The sequence below is a fragment of the Portunus trituberculatus genome, chromosome 25 (assembly GCF_017591435.1).
Source record: "Portunus trituberculatus isolate SZX2019 chromosome 25, ASM1759143v1, whole genome shotgun sequence".
Taxonomy (NCBI): domain Eukaryota; kingdom Metazoa; phylum Arthropoda; class Malacostraca; order Decapoda; family Portunidae; genus Portunus; species Portunus trituberculatus.
Window position 1 is genome coordinate 5,982,389 of NC_059279.1, and position 19,210 is coordinate 6,001,598.

The 19,210-nt window shown below is 44.0% G+C and overlaps 1 protein-coding gene across 1 annotated transcript; it reads right to left on the bottom strand.

Annotated features, from left to right (window-relative positions):
- Positions 1 to 817: 817 nt before the first annotated feature.
- Positions 818 to 18,960, bottom strand: LOC123508523 (acid-sensing ion channel 1-like). The gene is made up of 12 exons (XM_045262259.1): positions 18,209 to 18,960; positions 17,871 to 17,972; positions 17,173 to 17,336; positions 11,502 to 11,682; positions 11,304 to 11,354; positions 8,727 to 8,890; positions 4,830 to 4,987; positions 3,840 to 4,047; positions 2,652 to 2,744; positions 2,310 to 2,418; positions 1,913 to 2,001; positions 818 to 1,192 (listed from the first exon to the last, which is right to left on the bottom strand). Exons 1-12 carry the CDS (start codon positions 18,532 to 18,534, stop codon positions 1,035 to 1,037), a joined length of 1,803 nt encoding a protein of 600 aa, XP_045118194.1. The 5' UTR covers positions 18,535 to 18,960; the 3' UTR covers positions 818 to 1,034.
- Positions 18,961 to 19,210: the final 250 nt, after the last annotated feature.

Genomic DNA, 19,210 nt, shown 5'->3' on the forward strand with positions numbered 1-19,210 from the left:
ATTAAAAACATGCAGGAAGGAGATCGAATCTTTTAAATGTACGTACATACACAGAGACGTTTCTAATAAGGGACCTGACGGGAGTACAGGGGATAAAACAGCGGTGATTTAAGCGAACTTGTTAGAATCAGTAACGAGGACAGAACGTGGTAAAAGTCAAGAATAGGACCTCCTTTCTAATCATTAAAACAAGCATGCAAGATGATAAAGTACTTACTATACAACATGTCTGTGATGTTTTTAATGTGGGGACGTCTTTTGTAAGGCTGTAGTAATTGAATGAATATTCCGGTGCCTGCAGAATCTAAGTCCACAATGATTTGGTTGGTTGTTACAGTTTCGTACAATAAACTCTAGATGATTTGTTCTTAATATTTACAACATTTTCAGTAAGTACACTGCCTGCCACAAATGAATAATAACGCTGCAATAGGTCCAGGAATGTGCGGTGTTCGGCGAGTTTTCTCTAAGTCCAGCAAGCTGCGGCGAGCCACGCTCCAGCCAGTGATTTCTAATATGGCGGCAGACAGGTGTATGGATTGTGACCTTGGGTTATTTGCATTTGTTTTGAAATATAGTTAGGTTAGGTTAGGTTTAGGTTTAGGTTAGGTTAGGTTAGTAAATTTACCTAATTTTTCGTTAAAAAACAGCTGTTTTTGTCCTTAGAATTTTTTCAGATCGTCTTATTTCGCCTCTTTTGGCTTCCCCCTAAAACCCCGATTCCCCACAGTCCCCCAAGCTTGCTGGAGCAGGTGGGGGGTGGGATGGAGGAAAAGGAGGAGGTCCTATTCTTGACTTTTACCAAAGACGAAACGGACATGTGGATGGTGGTGATAGGTGGAAATAGGTGGACGTGTTTCATACAGACTATCATTTTGCAGCTTCCCATACCTTCTTACGTTCAAGCCAATAAAGTGATACTTTTCTGCTTTTAGGTATACATTTCATACAGTGACCGCCCCGTGTAGGCCTGATGGCTTCGTGTCGCCTCGCCGTATTTTTCTATGTTACTCTGTTCAAACCGATCTTGGTTCTTAACCCGTGGAGTTTTTAGAAGAGCTTAGTTTAGCATGTATGACTCTGGCGGCCCGACACACCACCACCCGCACCACGTAGCAAGCAGTGAAGAACAGCTCCACTATCGTGATGAAAGACGCCCCCATGAAGAGGCCCATCTGACCGCCTAGATCACCTGCAGGAGAAAGGGAGAGGCTGATGGAGGAGCGAGAATAAGAATTGCGTTTTATACGATTAAGTTGTGCAGGAGTCAAGCTCGTTGTGTTCTGTGAATAATTAACATTGGTATTGTTGAATTTTAAATACGTATCCCTAAATTTGGGTGGACGTTTTCTTTAGGGTTCTTTTGTGACTGGTAATTCTTTGTGTGATTATGTCCCTTTTTTTGTTCCCCCTCCATTAACCAGAGCCAATCAACTAACAAAAAAAAAAGTGTAAGAGGCAAAATGAAGTATTTCTGACGTTTTATGCTCAAACTCATATAAACATTACGAAAAATAATAACGAGTGTCATAGTCTTGTACGCGAAAAGTAGTTTCGTCCTATTGCAAAACAGTGTCTCCAAAAACAAATTATTAAGAAAAAGAAAAAGAAAAAAAAAAGATTAAGAATATTTATTAAAAACAACAAAAACAAATGAAGAGAAAAATACCTTCTCACATAGTAGTTCTTCTATATTTACTTACATATGTACTTATCCATTCATTTGATAAGTACAAGTGAATCAAACTCCGAGTGCTGTCTTGTAGTACTGTTTCATCACATTCCTCCTTAAAACTGCCAATATCTAACACACACGCCCCCTTCGATTACGTGTGTGTGTGTGTGTGTGTGTGTGTGTGTGTGTGTGTGTGTGTGTGTGTGTGTGTGTGTGTGTGTGTGTGTGTGTACTTACTGAACCACGTGGAGAAAGTGGGAATTCTTTCATAATACTCCGTGTAGCCCAACTCGGAGTAATACACAACGGCCATTGCGAGAGACGACCTGCAGAGAGAGAGAGAGAGAGAGAGAGAGAGAGAGAGAGAGAGGGAGAAGAGTGGTGGAGCTAAATACTTCATTGGAAAGAAACACAAATAAAAACACGATTAATCATCACCGTAGCCTTTCAAATTTGTCGTGATGAAAGAATAAAGTATTTCAGAGCTCGAGTCATCCTGTCACATGTCTTGGTTTATATGGAGGTTGTCAGTGGCAGTGGGAGAAAACCTCGGAGTGAAGATGAAAACACAATGAAGTACAATAAAAAAATGAAGTGAATATAGAAAGCCGCGTGAGTTGTGAGCAATGTGGACCTGTCTACGTACTTTGGTGACTGACGGTACTCCTGCAGGCTGTCCTTCTTGAGGTCTGTGTAGCTGAGTTGTCTGGTGAGGGAGGTGGTGTAGCAAAGCCGATTGCTCGCTGAAACACGACACACCACTCGGTTAACTTACACTGTACAACACGCAACATTTGAAGTGAAAGAAATAGATATACTTTAACATTTCTTTCTTAAAACAACTTAGCAATTAGGAACACGTATACAGAGTCACAAATCACAAGGCAGTGCAGGACGTTTCTCAATACTTTTGGTGCAGCTCAGGTGACAGGAAGGCGGCAAGAGTCAGGTATAGAGAGTCCCTGTGTTCACTTACCGTTCTCATACTGGTAGAGGTTCTTGAGGACACACGCCTTCACCTCGTTCTCGAAGAAGAGGTGATGGATAACCTGGTCTGGCATGCACTCGGCTGATAGGCACGGAAGGACACAAGGATAGAAGGAAAGGTTAGGATGGGTTAGGAAATTTGGAAGTTAAGTTAGAGGGAAGGAAGGAAATATTAGGAAAGTTGGTATTTATGTAGGTATGTTAGAAAGGAAGGATGATTAAAGGGATGAAGGAATGGATGGAGAAGGGGAAGGAGTGTGTTAGGAGTGGATAGATGGGTAGACAGTAGAGGAGGAAGGAGTAGTGTGCCCTAAATTGTCCATTTTCTTCTACAGGACATTTTCACTCTTTCAAGCACAAACATATCCATTTCTTCGCTTTCTATAAGTTACATTTATCTTTGACACATTTGTATATGCTTTCCTTACAAACGCCGTGGTACAGTGGAACCATGCGTGCTTTAGGATCCTAGAGGTCTCCAAGCGCACGGGTTCGAATCCTGTCCACGGTCTGAGTGTATGTTGGGCTTCCTCACTCGGGACAACGGTTTCCTAGCGGGTGGGCTTTAAGATAGAAGGTACCCTGAAAAAGTATCCCCTTTAGCCCAGAAATTCCCGTGAAAAGCCCACATAGTATAAAAAAAAAAAAAAAACGCACGTCATCTATCTTTTTTTCTTTGTTTTCCTTCTTCCACATGTCACCATGGCGCAAGATCATACATGCACACCAATATGTTTACGTCGTAGGTATCATTGTAACATAGTATATGTTCTTAATCAGAATAATGTCTTCTGTGTATGTTCTCCGCATTAAACAGGAAGTAAAAAGGTTAAATCATTTATTACTTGTTTTTGGCGTTGTAAAGCAATGCGGAGAGAACTGCCTGAAAGCTCATAACGGACTAACTGCGGCGGGACTTGCTCCTGTTTGAGCGACATCAAGGGCAGTTTTCCTTCATAGGGAACAACACTTACAAAGGAAATGAATTCAAATGATAGTTTGACTTTAGTCTCTCTCTCTCTCTCTCTCTCTCTCTCTCTCTCTCTCTCTCTCTCTCTCTCTCTCTCTCTCTCTCTCCACCCATTTCAAGAATTCAAAATATTCTATCAAAACTTCATCTGTTAACCCTCTACATCCTCCTCCTCCTCCTCCTCCTCCTCCTGTTGCTCCTGCTTACCCGTCTGGTCGTCAGTTAGCCTCATGGGGATGGCAGAACAGTTGGCATGCAGCAGAAGGCAGTGGCGATACATTAGAGCGAAGTAAAAGTTGTTCTCTGTGTTCATCTGTCTCTCCTCCGTCAGGTTTTTGTACTCATGCTCCATCACACAGTCAGCGTATTGGCTGCTCCACGGCCAGTCCCTGATGTAGCGCTCCTGGTGGTCTATCTGTACAAGGCGGTGAAGGAGATGGTGAAGGGGGTAGTGGTGGTGGTGGTGGTGGTTTGTTTTTCTGATTCTTTTTAATTGTTTGTGTGTTTGTGTGTGTGTGTGTGTGTGTGTGTGTGTGTGTGTGTGTGTGTGTGTGTGTGTGTGTGTGTGTGTGTGTGTGTGTGCATGTGAGGGCGAATTGTGTTAATTAGGTGCCTCCTCCTCCTCCTCCTCCTCCTCCTCCTCCTCCTCCTCCTCCTCCTCCTCCTCCTCCTCCTCCTCCTCCTCCTTCTTCTCCTCCTCCTTCTCCTCCTCCTCTCTGGGGCTGGGTGGCATAGTTGGTTAAGGCGACTCGTGTTTGAATCCTTGCCAAACCTAGTTGCCCGGTGGGAAATGTAGCTTCTCCCGTTAACCCTAATGGTGCTATATGACCCAAGCTGTTACGGCGCCTAATGGAATCACTTCCATTTTTTCTCCTCCTCCTCCTCCTCCTCCTCCTCCTCCTCCCTTCACCTTCACCTTCACCTTCACCTCCTCCTCCTCCTCCTCCTCCTCCTCCTCCTCCTCCTCCTCCTCCTCCTCCTCCTCCTCCTCCTCCTCCTCCTCCTCCTCCACCTTCACCTCCACCTCCACCTCCACCTCCACCTCCACCTCCACCTCCTCTCTCACTAACCCCACAAACACCTTTCCTTTTTCCTCCTCCTCCTCCTCCACCACCACCACCACCACCACCATCAACACCAACACCAACACCAACACCAACACCACCACCACCACCACTACTACCACATCCTCCTGACCCTGGTGATGGAGAGGGCAATGTTGGCCGAGGTGTCAGGCGCGATGCGGACTGCGTGCATGTTGGAGGCCACAGTCGGTTTCACGTCGAAGTAGGACAAAGACACGTGGATGCCGACTTCGTTCAGAGAGGTCGTTGATACCACGTTAGGGTCGTACTCTGTCAGGGGAGGAGGAGGAGGAGGAGGGAATGGTAGTAGTGGTTGTGGTACAAGAGGGAAATGTGTAGGAGGAGGATGAGAAGGAGGCGATGTTGGCGGTGAGGAGAAAGAAGAGGAGGAAGAGGAACATTTTGAGGAGGAGAAGGACCAGGAGGAGGAGGAGAAGGAGGAGGAGGAAGAGAAGAAGAGGAAGGAATATCATTAATTTTAGAAACGGACAACACACATACACACACACACACACACACACACACACACACACACACACACACACACACACACACACACACACACACACACACACACAAACTTGACCTCACGAGGGAAAGACGTGTGACTCTGGCGCTCTCCAAGCTTCCACAGCCAACCTGTCGGCCCTCCAGAGAATCAGACTCGCCATAGTTTGTTTTCTGTGCATTAGTGAACAGCGTTAGTGAGTGTCCGTCAATACAATCTAGACAATGTGTAATCCAGTGCGGTGCTACGGGCACGACTACTTACTCCGGCACAGGCGGGGAGCGGGGTACCCACCGCGTAACATCATCCAGTGCCTGAAAACACTCAAACCGTTTCAGAGTCTTGCATCAAGAGGCAGTAGAGGTGTGGTTCGTCCCATCAGGGTTATAGTGACAGACAGAGACAGGCAAAATTCGATAAGCGCGGAGGTGAGAGAATGCACACACGTCGAAGTACCTCTCGTGTGGTACAGTCTCCCCTCCTGTCTAACGTGACTTCCCTGACGAACAAAATGGACGAGGTGATTATGTCAATGAGATCAACCTGTGCTGACATTGTGGCGATCACGGAGCCGTGGCAAATAGTACCTAAAGAATGCATGGTTCATGACTTTCAACTATTCCACCATCTCAGGTCAGAGCGCTGAGAAGGGGGGGGAGAGGTAGTGGTTTATTGTTGCTCTACCCCTTCAGCCCCTCACACCTCCCTGTGGATGTAACCCCCCGGAGTGGAGACCCTCTGGGCACTTGTGACACCGCCCTCCCACCCTAGCGATACAGCCTCCATCATCCTCTGTGTTGTCTACCACCGCCCACGTGCCCCCACAACGCAACTACTTACTGAGCACATCACAAGCACTGCTGATGCTCTCACAATGAAGTATCCTGCTGCTACGCCGGTGGTATTCGGGGATTTTAACTGTCTAGATATGAGCGAAATGCTACACCAGCTAAACATAACACTAGTAGTTGGATTCCTCACCATCTACAAACAACACTCTACCTTATCATGACCGACCTAAGTCAGCAATACTCGTCTCTGCAGCTACTAGCCCCCATGAAACGCAGCACACACCTCTCCATCTTGTGGTCCCCCACACCCATCACCTCGCCCCGCACTCAAGGGTCACCAAGACTCACCAACCCATGCCCGACTCGGCCTTGAGGGAGTTTGGGCAAGAGAAGACGCATCACCCGCGGAGTGAGGTGCTGCAGGTGAAGGACGTCCACACCAAGTGGCATAACTTTGTTGCCACCACAGTGGAAGCCCTCCACCGCTACTTCCCAGCAAAGCGCGTCACAGTACACCCAACAAAATTCACCAACTCAAACTTACTAACAACAGACAGTGGTGCGATAAGACTAAGGCTTTGTGCGGCCTACAAAAGCAGTATCCTCCTCTTCCTTGTACCTCACACCTCCTCACTGACTTGGCGGCGGACAAGATAAACTGTCACTTAGCTACGATCTGTCAAACCTTCCCACCCCTCCACTCCTCTCCTCTCCCTTCCTATCTTCCCGCTCCCTCCCCTCCTCCCACCGTCCAGGTGATGGATGTTTACAAGAGAATTCTAAAACTTAAACCTCAGTCCACCACTCCTACTGATCTCACCATCAAGATTTATAAAAAATTTGCTCCAAAACTACCTACCCTCTCTGTTCAATAATAAATGCATCTCTCTCAGTAATCATCCCTCATGGACTGGAAAACATAATTTGTTACACCCATACCTAATACTTCCAGTCCGCAGTTACTCATTGACCTCAGGCCAGTCGCTATCACACCCATCCCTAGCCTCATTTGTGAAGACTTTGTGTTCGACTGGGCGTACAACAAAATTAGTAACTCCTTAGATATCCAGCAATTCGGCAATATCAGAACCACCTCCACCTCTCACTACCTCATTGACTTCCTTGACTTCATTCACTGTCACCTGAATAAACGAAACATCTCTCTAGTAATCGCTTTTGTGGACATCAGGAAAGCTTTCCATCTGGTTGACCATACTGTGGTCATCAACAAAACCATCAGTCTGGGTCTCCTCTCACCTGACAGCGTGGCTGGCCGACTTCCTCATGAGGAGACAACAAGCTGTACGCTATCAGAACTACAAATCTTCTCTCCAACAGCTGAGATGGGTTCACTGTGTTTCCTAATACTGATTAATGACACTCTGACCAACACCCCTCATCGCTGTAAGTACGTGGACGACTGCACCTTGGGCGAGCCAATCAATAATAAAAGCCCAGACCACTCAGCACTCCAAAAAATAAAAACGCTGGAACAACTACAGGAGTGAACTGAGGTGAGCAGAATGACAATCAACCACCAAAACTGTGATGATGCATGTCTGCACCTCCTCGGCGGCAGTCCTTCCACCCCAGCTCACCCTGGACCCTCATCACCTCCAAGTGGTTCAGTCGGCCATGCTACTCGGGGTAACAGTGGACGACCAGTTGACATGGAAGCAGCATGTATCCACCACCATTTTACATGCTCTGCAGACTCAAGTCACTGACCACATCGGCAGATGAGTTAAGGGGGTATACTTCATCTTTATTCTTCCCAGACTCATGTATGCCTCACCAGCGTGGTCCTCCTCTCTCACCCTCACTCAACAGCAGCAACTGGAGGATGTGCAGAAGCGGGCATGCAAGATCATCCTCGGCCCTTCCTACACTAATTACGATCACGCCCTGACCATCCTGAGCCTCCCCAGACTGTCTACCAAACACCGAGAGGCCCTGGTAAAACGCGGTTTCGTCATCTCCTGCCACCTGACGCTCCTCACCCCTTCCACGCCACACGTTACAACAATGTGGTTATGCCCATAAGGGTCCCTCGAACCGACCGTAACCCACACAATGCGATACCCACCATGGGGAGAGCCATAAACAACAAGGCTAATATGCTAGGCTTAAGCCCCCCACGATCATTTCCCTAAATATATTTTCAGTATGTATGAACTGCAATTCCTAATAAAGCGTATATTATTATTGTTATTATTATCATTATTATTATTATTATTATTATTATTATTATTATATTATTATTATTATTATTATTATTATTATTATTATTATTATTATTATTATTATTATTAATATTATCTGTATAGACACTCGGACAAGTTGGAGGAGGAGGTGGAAAGAAACACAGGTTTAAGGAGTTGAGTTTATTCCCGACTTCAGTTCCCCTGAAGAAGTCCACAAGCGAAACTAGTCGGGAATAAACTCAACTCCTTAAACCTGTGTTTCTTTCCACCTCCTCCTCCAACATCAATATTATCATTAATATTATTATTATTATTATTATTATTATTATTATTATTATTATTATTATTATTATTATTATTATTATTATTACACACACACACACACACACACACACACACACACACACACACACACACACACACACACACACACACACACACAGACAAGACCAGACGAGACGAAATGAGAGACTAGGGCAGTCGTTAACACAGAGGAGCTCCCTCACCCATATACTCGTCTTTGTTGATAGTGAAGATGATACGAGTGCCGCCAATAAGCCCCGCGGTGGTCTGCATGTAGGTGGAGGTGTTCCCCGTCACGCCCAGGGTAGAGAAGCACTGGCCCAGGGTGGTGATGCTGGGCCGGAACATCCTCTCACAGCACAACTTCCTGAGGAACACACTAGCACATTCAGATCTTAAATACGTTTTGCTCTTACCACGACAGTTAACATAGACAGACATAGACATGCTTTGCTCTTACCACGACAGTTAACATAGACAGACATAGACATGCTTTGCTCTTACCACGACAGTTAACATAGACAGACATAGACATGCTTTGCTCTTACCCCGACAGTTAACATAGACAGACATAGACATGCTTTGCTCTTACCCCGACAGTTAACATAGACAGACATAGACATGCTTTGCTCTTACCACGACAGTTAACATAGACAGACATAGACATGCTTTGCTCTTACCCCGACAGTTAACATAGACAGACATAGACATGCTTTGCTCTTACCACGACAGTTAACATAGACAGACATAGACATGCTTTGCTCTTACCACGACAGTTAACATAGACAGACATAGACATGCTTTGCTCTTACCACGACAGTTAACATAGACAGACATAGACATGCTTTGCTCTTACCACGACAGTTATGATATAGAGATACAAATTTTAGGCAGTCTTTTTCTCTTACCACGACTGTTAGTTAAATTAGATAAAGACATTTTCAGAGACGCTTTTCTCTCACTTCGATAGTTATGATATTTTAAGCGCGCTTTTCTCTCTCGCCACGACTGTTATGGCAGACAAAGACATCTTTTACACACACTCTTCTTTCACTTGACAGTTAATTAAGATACATAAAAACAGATTTCAGACACGTTTTGCTCTCGCACCACAACTGTTAATATGGACAAAGCAAAAACACTACAACAATGTAAACTCTTCATAACCGTGCAGCTTCAACTAAAGCCTTTTGAATGTATCGGAGTTACAGCACAAGAAAGCTTCAGAATATGGTTCCCGACATACGTTAATTAGGGAGAGAAGTAAAGCTAAAAGACTTGATTTGTATAGTTTTCCATTAAATTCAGTAACTCGTCCGTTTTCTCTTATTTTTCTTTTGCTTGATTTTATCCGCGTTATCATATTCCATACGAAGCGATATTGAAGATACTAAATTTGCCTTCCTTAGAGAGACGTAGGTTAAAGGGCGACCTGATAGAAGTATTTAAGTGGTATAGGGCTTGTAACAAAGTCGACATGAGAAAAGTTCTTGGCATTAGTAGACAAGAAAGAACCAGAAATAATGGGTTCAGGCTTGAGACATTTAGACTTAGGAAAGAAATGGGAAGGAACTGGTTCTCTGACAGAGTGGTACATGAATGGAACGGACTCAGTAGTAATGTAGTCATTGCTGAGTCAATAGTGGGCTTTAAATGAAGATTAGACACATCTGTGGATGGGAATGAAAGGTGGAATTAGTTATGTTCACGCAGGGACTGCTACAGGTAGGTCTTACAGCCTATTGCACATTCCTTAAATATTTTTTTTTTGAAGTCGTTTCTTCAGGCTTCTCATAATTTGCATAGTTACCCCTTCTATTTCAATACCTCATTCGTTTTCTCTTGTTTCTTTTCTTATTTACTGCTTTATTTTATCAGTTTTCTTTGCGTGACTAGTTGGCTCTCTTTTCTGCTTCTTATGTTCTGATGTCCATATACGCTCGAAATTTTTAAATAAAATCGATTAATGTTCTAGATTCCTGACGCTTGTAATATGTCTGTGTGTAATTCACCTCGGTCGTCTGCTAGTTACCCAGCCAGTCTTCCCCATTACAGAGCGAGCTCAGAGCTCATAGACCGATCTTCGGGTAGGACTGAGACCACATCACACACACGTGTGTGTGTGTGTGTGTGTGTTATGACCTATATCGCCTGTTGGTACACTTGAAGAGTGTGAGAACCGCTGTTCAGCTTCCACCCATTGGTGGCGCAGGCAATTTTCTTTATAGTGGTATCCATATTAGGGCCCATATCACCCACCCAAGTGCATCTTTGTTGTAACCACCTAGAACCTGCGTATCATGGTGACATGTAGCTAACTTGAAACCACTCGACAAATGGCAAGATTTAAAGTCTGTACTTGGTGGGATTCGAACCCACGTATGTTCGATCCCACGCTCACTACCTGTTCTACTACGTACGTGTGTGTGTGTGTGTGTAATTCACCTTGGTTGCCTGCTGGTCACCCAACCAGTCTTCCCCATTACGGAGTGAGCTCAGAGCTCATAGACCGATCTTCGGGTAGGACTGAGACCACAACACACTCCACACACCGGGAAAGCGAGGTCATAACCCCTCGAGTTACATCCCGTACCTATTTACTGCTAGGTGAACAGGGGCCACACATTAAGAGGCTTTCCCATTTGCCTCGCCGCGCCGGGACTCGAACTCAGGCCTCTCGATTGTGAGTCGAGCGTGCTAACCACTACACTACGCGGTGTGTGTGTGAGTGTGTGTGTGTGTGTGTGTGTCAAAATTTGTCTTTATGATGTACAACTCACCCTGGCAAGCTTTCCACGTCGTTGTAACAACCTGCCACCACGTCCTCGCATCTGTGGACACGCGGAACAAGGCTACAGTCATGGTTACGTTGGCAAAAGTACACACACACACACACACACACACACACACACACACACACACACACACACACACACACACACACACACAGGTGAAGGAAGTGGCGTGCTCATACTGACGTGGGGGAGAGCAGGGTGATAATTTGGCTGAGGGTGAGGTTCCGCTCCTCCAGGAAGTTTGTCAGCTCGTCCTGGAACACCCTGATCATGCGTGTGTCCGTCTTGAGGGTGCTGCTCACCACCTCAGGCCCGCCCACCGCCAGCAGGATGTACGACGCCATGGACTTGCTCACGTTGTACTCTGCCAGGCCACGCAGATGAAAGGGGTTTATGTTGCAGAAATTTGAGGTGCAAGAGCAGCAGCAATTTAATTTTATTCTCTTCAAGTCCATAGGCGTAGACAAACGCTACTTTATCTCCATAAGTCTACGGTGAAACGTTGATGATTTTCTGTAAATTCACTGAAAACGTTTGTTACGTTTCAGTAAATCTACGACAGGGGTTATCAAACATTTTTTTCGTTAACAGCCCCCTGAGTTATGAGACCACCTGCCCGAATCGCCAGTAATGACATCAAACGGAATGTTGATTTTGTGACTGTCACTAACTCAATATGCAATGATACTGCAAAGGATATTATTAGATCAACCATCTAAGTACCACCTGGAAATCTTGTGAACCCTTATGGGTTCGCGGACCCCAGGTTGAGAACCCCCCCCTGCTCTAGTAGGAGGCAAAACCAGAAGGATTTTTAGTGTGACTCATGATTTCAACAGACAATTTCAACAATATTCGAACATAAGAAAAGAGGAAGCTGCAAGAGGCCGCCAGGCCTATACGAGGCAGTCCCAGTGTGCTTTACTGAAATCTAAGTATAGAATGTCATAATTATCACCTTTATCTGCCGCCTCATAAACCCTATTGTAAAAGCTCAACAAGTGTGTAAGACACGACTTCCCTTTCGTAAATCCATGTTGTGTTTGATTTATCAAGCTGTGTTTGTCTAGGTGTTCCCTAATGTTTTTCGCTATTATTGATTCAAGCTCTAGTACGGCGTGTGTTCGTGACTCCAGTGAACGAGGATGCCATATCACTGTCAAAACTTCCAAAGGAAACCATCTCGTCATTACACACACACACACACACACACACACACACACACACACACACACACACACACACACACACACACACACACAGAGAGAGAGAGAGAGAGAGAGAGAGAGAGATGGTGGGAGGTTGTTGACTCACACCCCCTAAGTGAAGTGCGTGTTTCGAATCCAACCATGTGTCACGCTGGGAGGAAGACAAACACACACACACACACACACACACACACACACACACACACACACACACACACACACACACACACACGTCATGATCACGTAATAGATGTTGAATATTTTAACCACCATTTCATTTTGAGCGTCACACATCCTGCGCTTTTACCATTGATTGATCTCCTTCATTACGCCACGAGCAGCCGAACGTGACCAAACATGTAGGAAGGAAAAATTGTGAAAGGATATTTTGTTATGATGAATCTGCCATTAATTTACGATATTTTTTTGCTTCTCTCTCTCTCTCTCTCTCTCTCTCTCTCTCTCTCTCTCTCTCTCTCTCTCTCTCTCTCCACTCAGAAAACAATGCTGAATGATGGAGCGACGCGGAGGAAATACACGAAGTAATACACACACACACACACACACACACACACGCGCGCGCGCGGTTTTTATCATTTAACATTTTTACATCACATTTCATCACGAACGAAGGAGAAGAAGAAAGAGAAAAAAAAAAGAAGAGAGAAAGAAGAAAAAAAGGACGATGAGGAGGAAAAGGAAGAGGAGAAGGAAAAGATGGAAAAGAAAAATGTCAATTAGAAAGAGAAAGAAATTTCTTCGCAGATTACTTTTTTGTTCATTTTGTTTGTATTTCTTCTAAAAAGCGAAGAAGAAGAAGAAGAAGAAGAAAAAGTTGGTCGCTGATGACTTTTTTTGTTCCTTTTTTTTTATTTTATTCCTTCTAAGTAGAGAAGAAGAAAAAGAAGAAGAAGAAGAAGAAGAAGAATGAGAAGAAGAAAAAGTTGGTCGCTGATGACTTTTTTTGCTCATTTTCTTCGTATTTTTTTAAATACACACACGCACACGCACACACACAGCACCCCAGCTCGGCCCCCTCGAGCAAAGGGCTCACACACACACACACACACACACACACACACACACACACACACACACACACACACACACACACACACACACACACAACTAAAGAGCCCCTGCGTCATGCCTGCGTGTCTGCAGAGAGCTACACGGAAGGAACTAAAAGGGCCCATCTCGTGGCTGCAGGGCGTCGGCTTGAGCGTGGGCTGGGCAGGTCTCTTGTGTCCTCGGCCAGCACATGGCTCCCCAGCACCTGCAGTGTGCCGGCGCAGGAGTGTGTGTGCAGGGCAGGTGGACACTGGACAGGCGCCCCAGGGAGTACACATCGGCCCGGAAGGTGAACGGGCCGCAGCGCTCAGTACCTGGGGACACCTCCTCGGCTCCGCCTGTGTGAAGGGGCGGCGCTGGCCCCACGTCGATGATGTGCACCGCAGGGGCGCCTCTGCAGGGTCTGCCTCACCATGACGTTGTCCCCCTTGGGGTCCAGCGCTCCTGCCCTTAGCGTGCCTCTCGCCCACCCGCGGACACCGCTGCTCCTGGCCGGGACTCAAGAAAGCTTCCCAGCGCCAACACGCCGTCGCTGTGGTGTCATGAACACCGTCAGCGGCGCCCTTCAGGAGGGCAGGCCCTGCAGCGTGGCCACGGCGCGCCTCATCGGGATTGTCCGCCAAAACAAATCTTTTCCTCACGAGGACCTCGCCACCGAGGTCCACGAGGTCCCGCTGCCCGGAGGTTCCCTGGGCGAGCTGGAGCCAGGAAACCACCGGGAGGCGGCGCTGCGGTTCCCGGAACGTGTGTCGGCGCGCACTACTTCTAGAAGTGAGGTGCTCTGAGGCCCACCGCACCAATATTGAAGATGAAATATTTCCACACTCGGGGCACCAGCAAAGCCTTCCATGCTACATTACACGACACTGCATCTACACTACAGTACAATACAACGCTCTATAGTGCATCCATACTACACACACACACACACACACACACACACACACACACACACACACACACACACACACATATATATATATATATATATATATATATATATATATATATATATATATATATATATATATATATATATATATATATATATATATATATATATATATATATATACACACACTATATCAATCAATCAATATATATATATATATATATATATATATATATATATATATATATATATATATATATATATATATATATATATATATATATCATACACACACTTCTCAATCAATCAACCAATATATATATATATATATATATATATATATATATATATATATATATATATATATATATATATATATATATATATATTGGTTGATTGATTGAGAAGTGTGTGTTTGAAATCTATTTATCTGTATATCTAGCCATCTATCTATCTATCACTTTACATCTTTTTTTTTCGCTTTGTTCTATATTTTCATTTTTATTAACCGTCAACATTTCTATTTCTTTGAGATTCTATTTTCCCTTTTCCCTCATTGCTATGTATTTGTAACGTTTTATATTGTTGATAGTTTGTATATATATATATATATATATATATATATATATATATATATATATATATATATATATATATATATATATATATATATATATATATATATATATATATATATATATATATATATATATATATATATATATATATATATATATATATATATATATATATATATATATATATATATATATATATATATATATATATATAACTATCTACAATATAAAACAATACAAATACATCGCAATGAGAACATAGGAAAGAACACGACAAAACAATGGAATCTATAAGAAGCCACGAAGCCTACATGAGCCAATCCTTGTGTGAAACGTTCCTAGCTGTGACTACCCATCAGCCCAGCCATAAAGCTGTCTTAGTCTTCTTTTAAAGCTTTTAAATGACTCGGCACTGACAACTTCATTACTAAGTCTTTTCCATTTACCTACCACTTTGTTTGGGAGTCAGTGTCTTATGTCTTTTTCTAAATCCATCAAGCTCAAACCAATCAGCTCTCCTATAATGATTACTGAGCCAGAGTTTTGCTTGAGCGCGGACACAACGGACAACAGGAGGAGGGAAAAGACTGGGCTTGTTGCAGCAAGGTGAATGGAAGAGCACCACCCACTCCTGCAGACTGGCGGAGTCCCGTGGTTGATGTGGATGTCCCTGCATTGTTAGGGCATGTCTGGTCCAAACTTTATGGCTCCCTTTGTCTATATATATATATATATATATATATATATATATATATATATATATATATATATATATATATATATATATATATATATATATATATATATATATATATATATATATATATATATATATATATATATATAAACTATCATAGTGGATAAGGTGGTGAGCGTGGGATCGGGCAGACGTCCACGCGAAGGTTCGAATCCCACCACGTACAACCTTAAAACATTTTGCCATTTTGTCGAGTGGTTTAAAGTTACCTACATATCACCATGATACCCAGGTTCTAGGTGGTTACACTCAAGATGAGCTTGGGCGGTGATATGGGCCCTAATATGGGTACCACTATAAATAGAATTGCCTGCGCCACTAATGGGCGGAAGCTGAACAGCGCTTCCAATACACTCTTCAAGTGTGCCTACAGGCGCTATAGGCCTTAGCGTAAAAAAAAAAAAAAAATAGAGGCGCCCTGACTGTGGGATGCATCTCTCATGACAAATGGACGTATAGGTATTTTAATGAACTAATTAACTAATCAATTATTTGATTGATTAAGCTTCCCAATGTCGTGGCATCACCACCGCCAAAAACTTTCATTCAAGTAAGAATTTAGATAATAATGCAATCACAAGAAAAGTCGTAATTTGGAGGTGATGCAGATCCCTAATAATAGTAAGAGGGACAGACACTGTAGGGACTCACACCCGCCACACCCACACACAGGCAGCACAGGGCAGCATTCTCAGTGGTGTCTGTGTCTTACCTCAACACCTTCTACACTCTAGCGCAGGGGTTACCAACCTTCTTCTCGTTAAGAACGTCATGAGTTATAAGACCGTCTACCCGAACCCTCAGTAATCTAACATCGAACAGAATATTAATTTAGTGTCTGACACTAACTCAATATGCAATGGTACTGCAAAGGATATTATTAGATCATCTATTTCTTCTTCAGAACCCTTGGATGTTTGCGAATCCCAGGTTGAGAATCCCTTATCTACTGGAAATCTTTCCGTATTTCAACTAGTCTATTGGAAAAGCGAAGCTTATTTAATTAAATCTGAGGAAAATATTTGCATTATTTCATGTTATACGCTACCTGAAAGCCTTTTAGCCGTTTTTATAAACGAAAGTGAAAGGTTTCCTTGTGGTCAGCGATATGATGTGATGTTGAAGACCAGAGTTCGAGTTTCAATTAGAAATGGATGTAGCTGACAGGAGAAAGAGAGAAAGACCAACGAGAAGGTTTATGAGTGTAGTGAAGGAAGACATGCTTGTGATGATGTGGCTGAGGAAGGCGACAAAGACAGCAAGTTGGGGAAAGCTACTCTACTGTATTGAACCCAAATATAAGTAACCGGAAGGAGAAGGTGCCTTGAAACTCCTTTACTCAACTTACCGTTCATCTTGGACTTCCAGAAACGGGACAGGCTGCAGACGGTGAAGGCGGGGAAGGGCAGGCCGCTCTTCCTGCTGTCCCTGTAGGTTACCTCCGTGTAGGGTCGCTTGGTGACGAAGGATTCCCGGGTCACACTGTAGGCTACTGATAGGAGGGCGCCCAGGCTGGAGGTTTTACATATATATATATATATATATATATATATATATATATATATATATATATATATATATATATATATATATTAGCAGTAGCAGTATCAGTAGTTGTTTAGGGAGGCGTTGGCGTAGTGGATAGGGTTGTGAGCATAGGATCGGGCAGGCATCCTTGTGTAGGTTTGAATCCCACCAAGTGCAGTTTTGAAACTTTGTCATTTGTCGAGTGGTTTAAAGTTGTCTACGTGTCACCATAATAAATAGACAGATAGTTAACAACTAAATAAACAGGCTAGTATCAAATCGATAGTCAACAACTTACTCCTTACGTAACAGGCAGGGCTGACATAACAAAAATAAATAAGAAATAGACAGGAGATATAGATAAACAGATAATGACTAGCTAGACAGGATAGCAGTAAACAGATAGTCAATAGATGAACAAACAGACAAATCTTAAGTAACAGGCAGACATAACCAGGTAGACAGAATGAAGGAGAGAAAGACAGATCAGCTGACAGGTGGAGGGACAGATTTGCACACCTGCTGAGGGTGACGACAAGCCAGAACACCCGCAGTAAGAGTGGCACGTCCTCTTCGACCACGTGATTGAAGCCGTGTGCTGTGGTTTTCCTGCAGAAGTCGCTGTAGAAGAGACGAGAAATATAGGTAGGAAAGTAGGTTAGGTTAGGTTAGATTATTATGTTAGGTTAGATCTCTGTAGAAGAGACGAAAAATAGAGAAAAGAGGTTAGGTTAGGTTAAATTAGATTGCTGTAGAAGAGAAGAGAGAGAGAGAGAGAGAGAGAGAGAGAGAGAGAGAGAGAACAGCACGGCAAGAACCACACCACATAGCCACACAAGAGACACTCAGCACAGTACCTGAGGGTGGCGCGTGCTCCATGGGCCTTCTCCAGCAGCTTCTCTTTCGTTTCCTTGGATATCTTCACTAGTGTCTTCTGTTCCACCTTCTTCCCTCCGTCAGAAGTTTGTTTATCCTTTGAAGTGCTTCCTTTAGTCTCACATTTCTCCTGAGTGGTGTGTTGATGGTCCATGCTGGTGAGTGTATCCTTCGTCGGGCGCGGTGTCTCTGGGTACATGGTGTAATAGGCAGGGGGGCTGTCCTCCTGCTGGGGATCACACGTCTCGTCCCCTGCAGGTTGCCATTCCACCGTTTTCTTTGCTCTTCCCTTCACGCTTCCCGTCATCGTGCTCCTGAAGGTGTGTTTTCTTTTTCTTCTTCGGGTCTTTGGTTCTTGGGTGTTCTTCGTCAGTACAGATTTGGTTCCGTCTCCAGTATATTCTTTTTTTCTCTTTTTTTTTCGACACTAATCTTTATTCCTGCTTCGTCAGTAGATTATTTTTTTTTCGCCCTTTAGTATCTTCTCGCTGTTCTTCGTCAGTGGAAAATTTTCTTCTTCAGTGTAATTTTTGTCTTCCTTCGTTAGCACATTTTCTCCTTTTTCTTCAGTGAGTTCTTAGTTTCCCTTCGCCAGTATATTTGCCTTCGTCAGTACAGTTCTCCCTTCGTCAGTAGATCCATAGTCACTAATGTTATGCTGCTCCCTTTTTCTTTGAGAGTCTCCGATAAGAGCGCCACAATGAGCAGCGCACCTCCCCTGCAGCGTCAGGAGGCCCTCTAAGTGTGTTCCCTAAGTACCACCCTATATAACCTTCGCTGCACCATAAAGAGGCTCACTAGGCGGCGGGGTCTTTGAGAGGTGGTCCTGTGCCGGTTAATATTCCATGATACCCTGCAAGCTTCATCGCCGTGCCGTGCTACATTATAACCTGTCCTCTTTCGGTTTCTCCTGTCAGTTTTCCCCACGCACGCTGTTTCTTACGCCTTCCTCAGTGGCAGTGATTACAAACATGTCTTCCTTC

Bases quoted from the DNA above. Each gene is read 5' to 3' on its own strand.
- LOC123508523 (XM_045262259.1), bottom strand. From the start codon at position 18,534: ATGACGGGAAGCGTGAAGGGAAGAGCAAAGAAAACGGTGGAATGGCAA. The intron at 11,355-11,501 runs GTCAGTATGAGC...GCGTGTCCACAG, and splicing joins ATCACCCTGCTCTCCCCCAC to ATGCGAGGACGTGGTGGCAG. The intron at 8,891-11,303 runs GTGAGTTGTACA...TGTGTTCCTCAG, and splicing joins GACGTGGAAAGCTTGCCAGG to GAAGTTGTGCTGTGAGAGGA.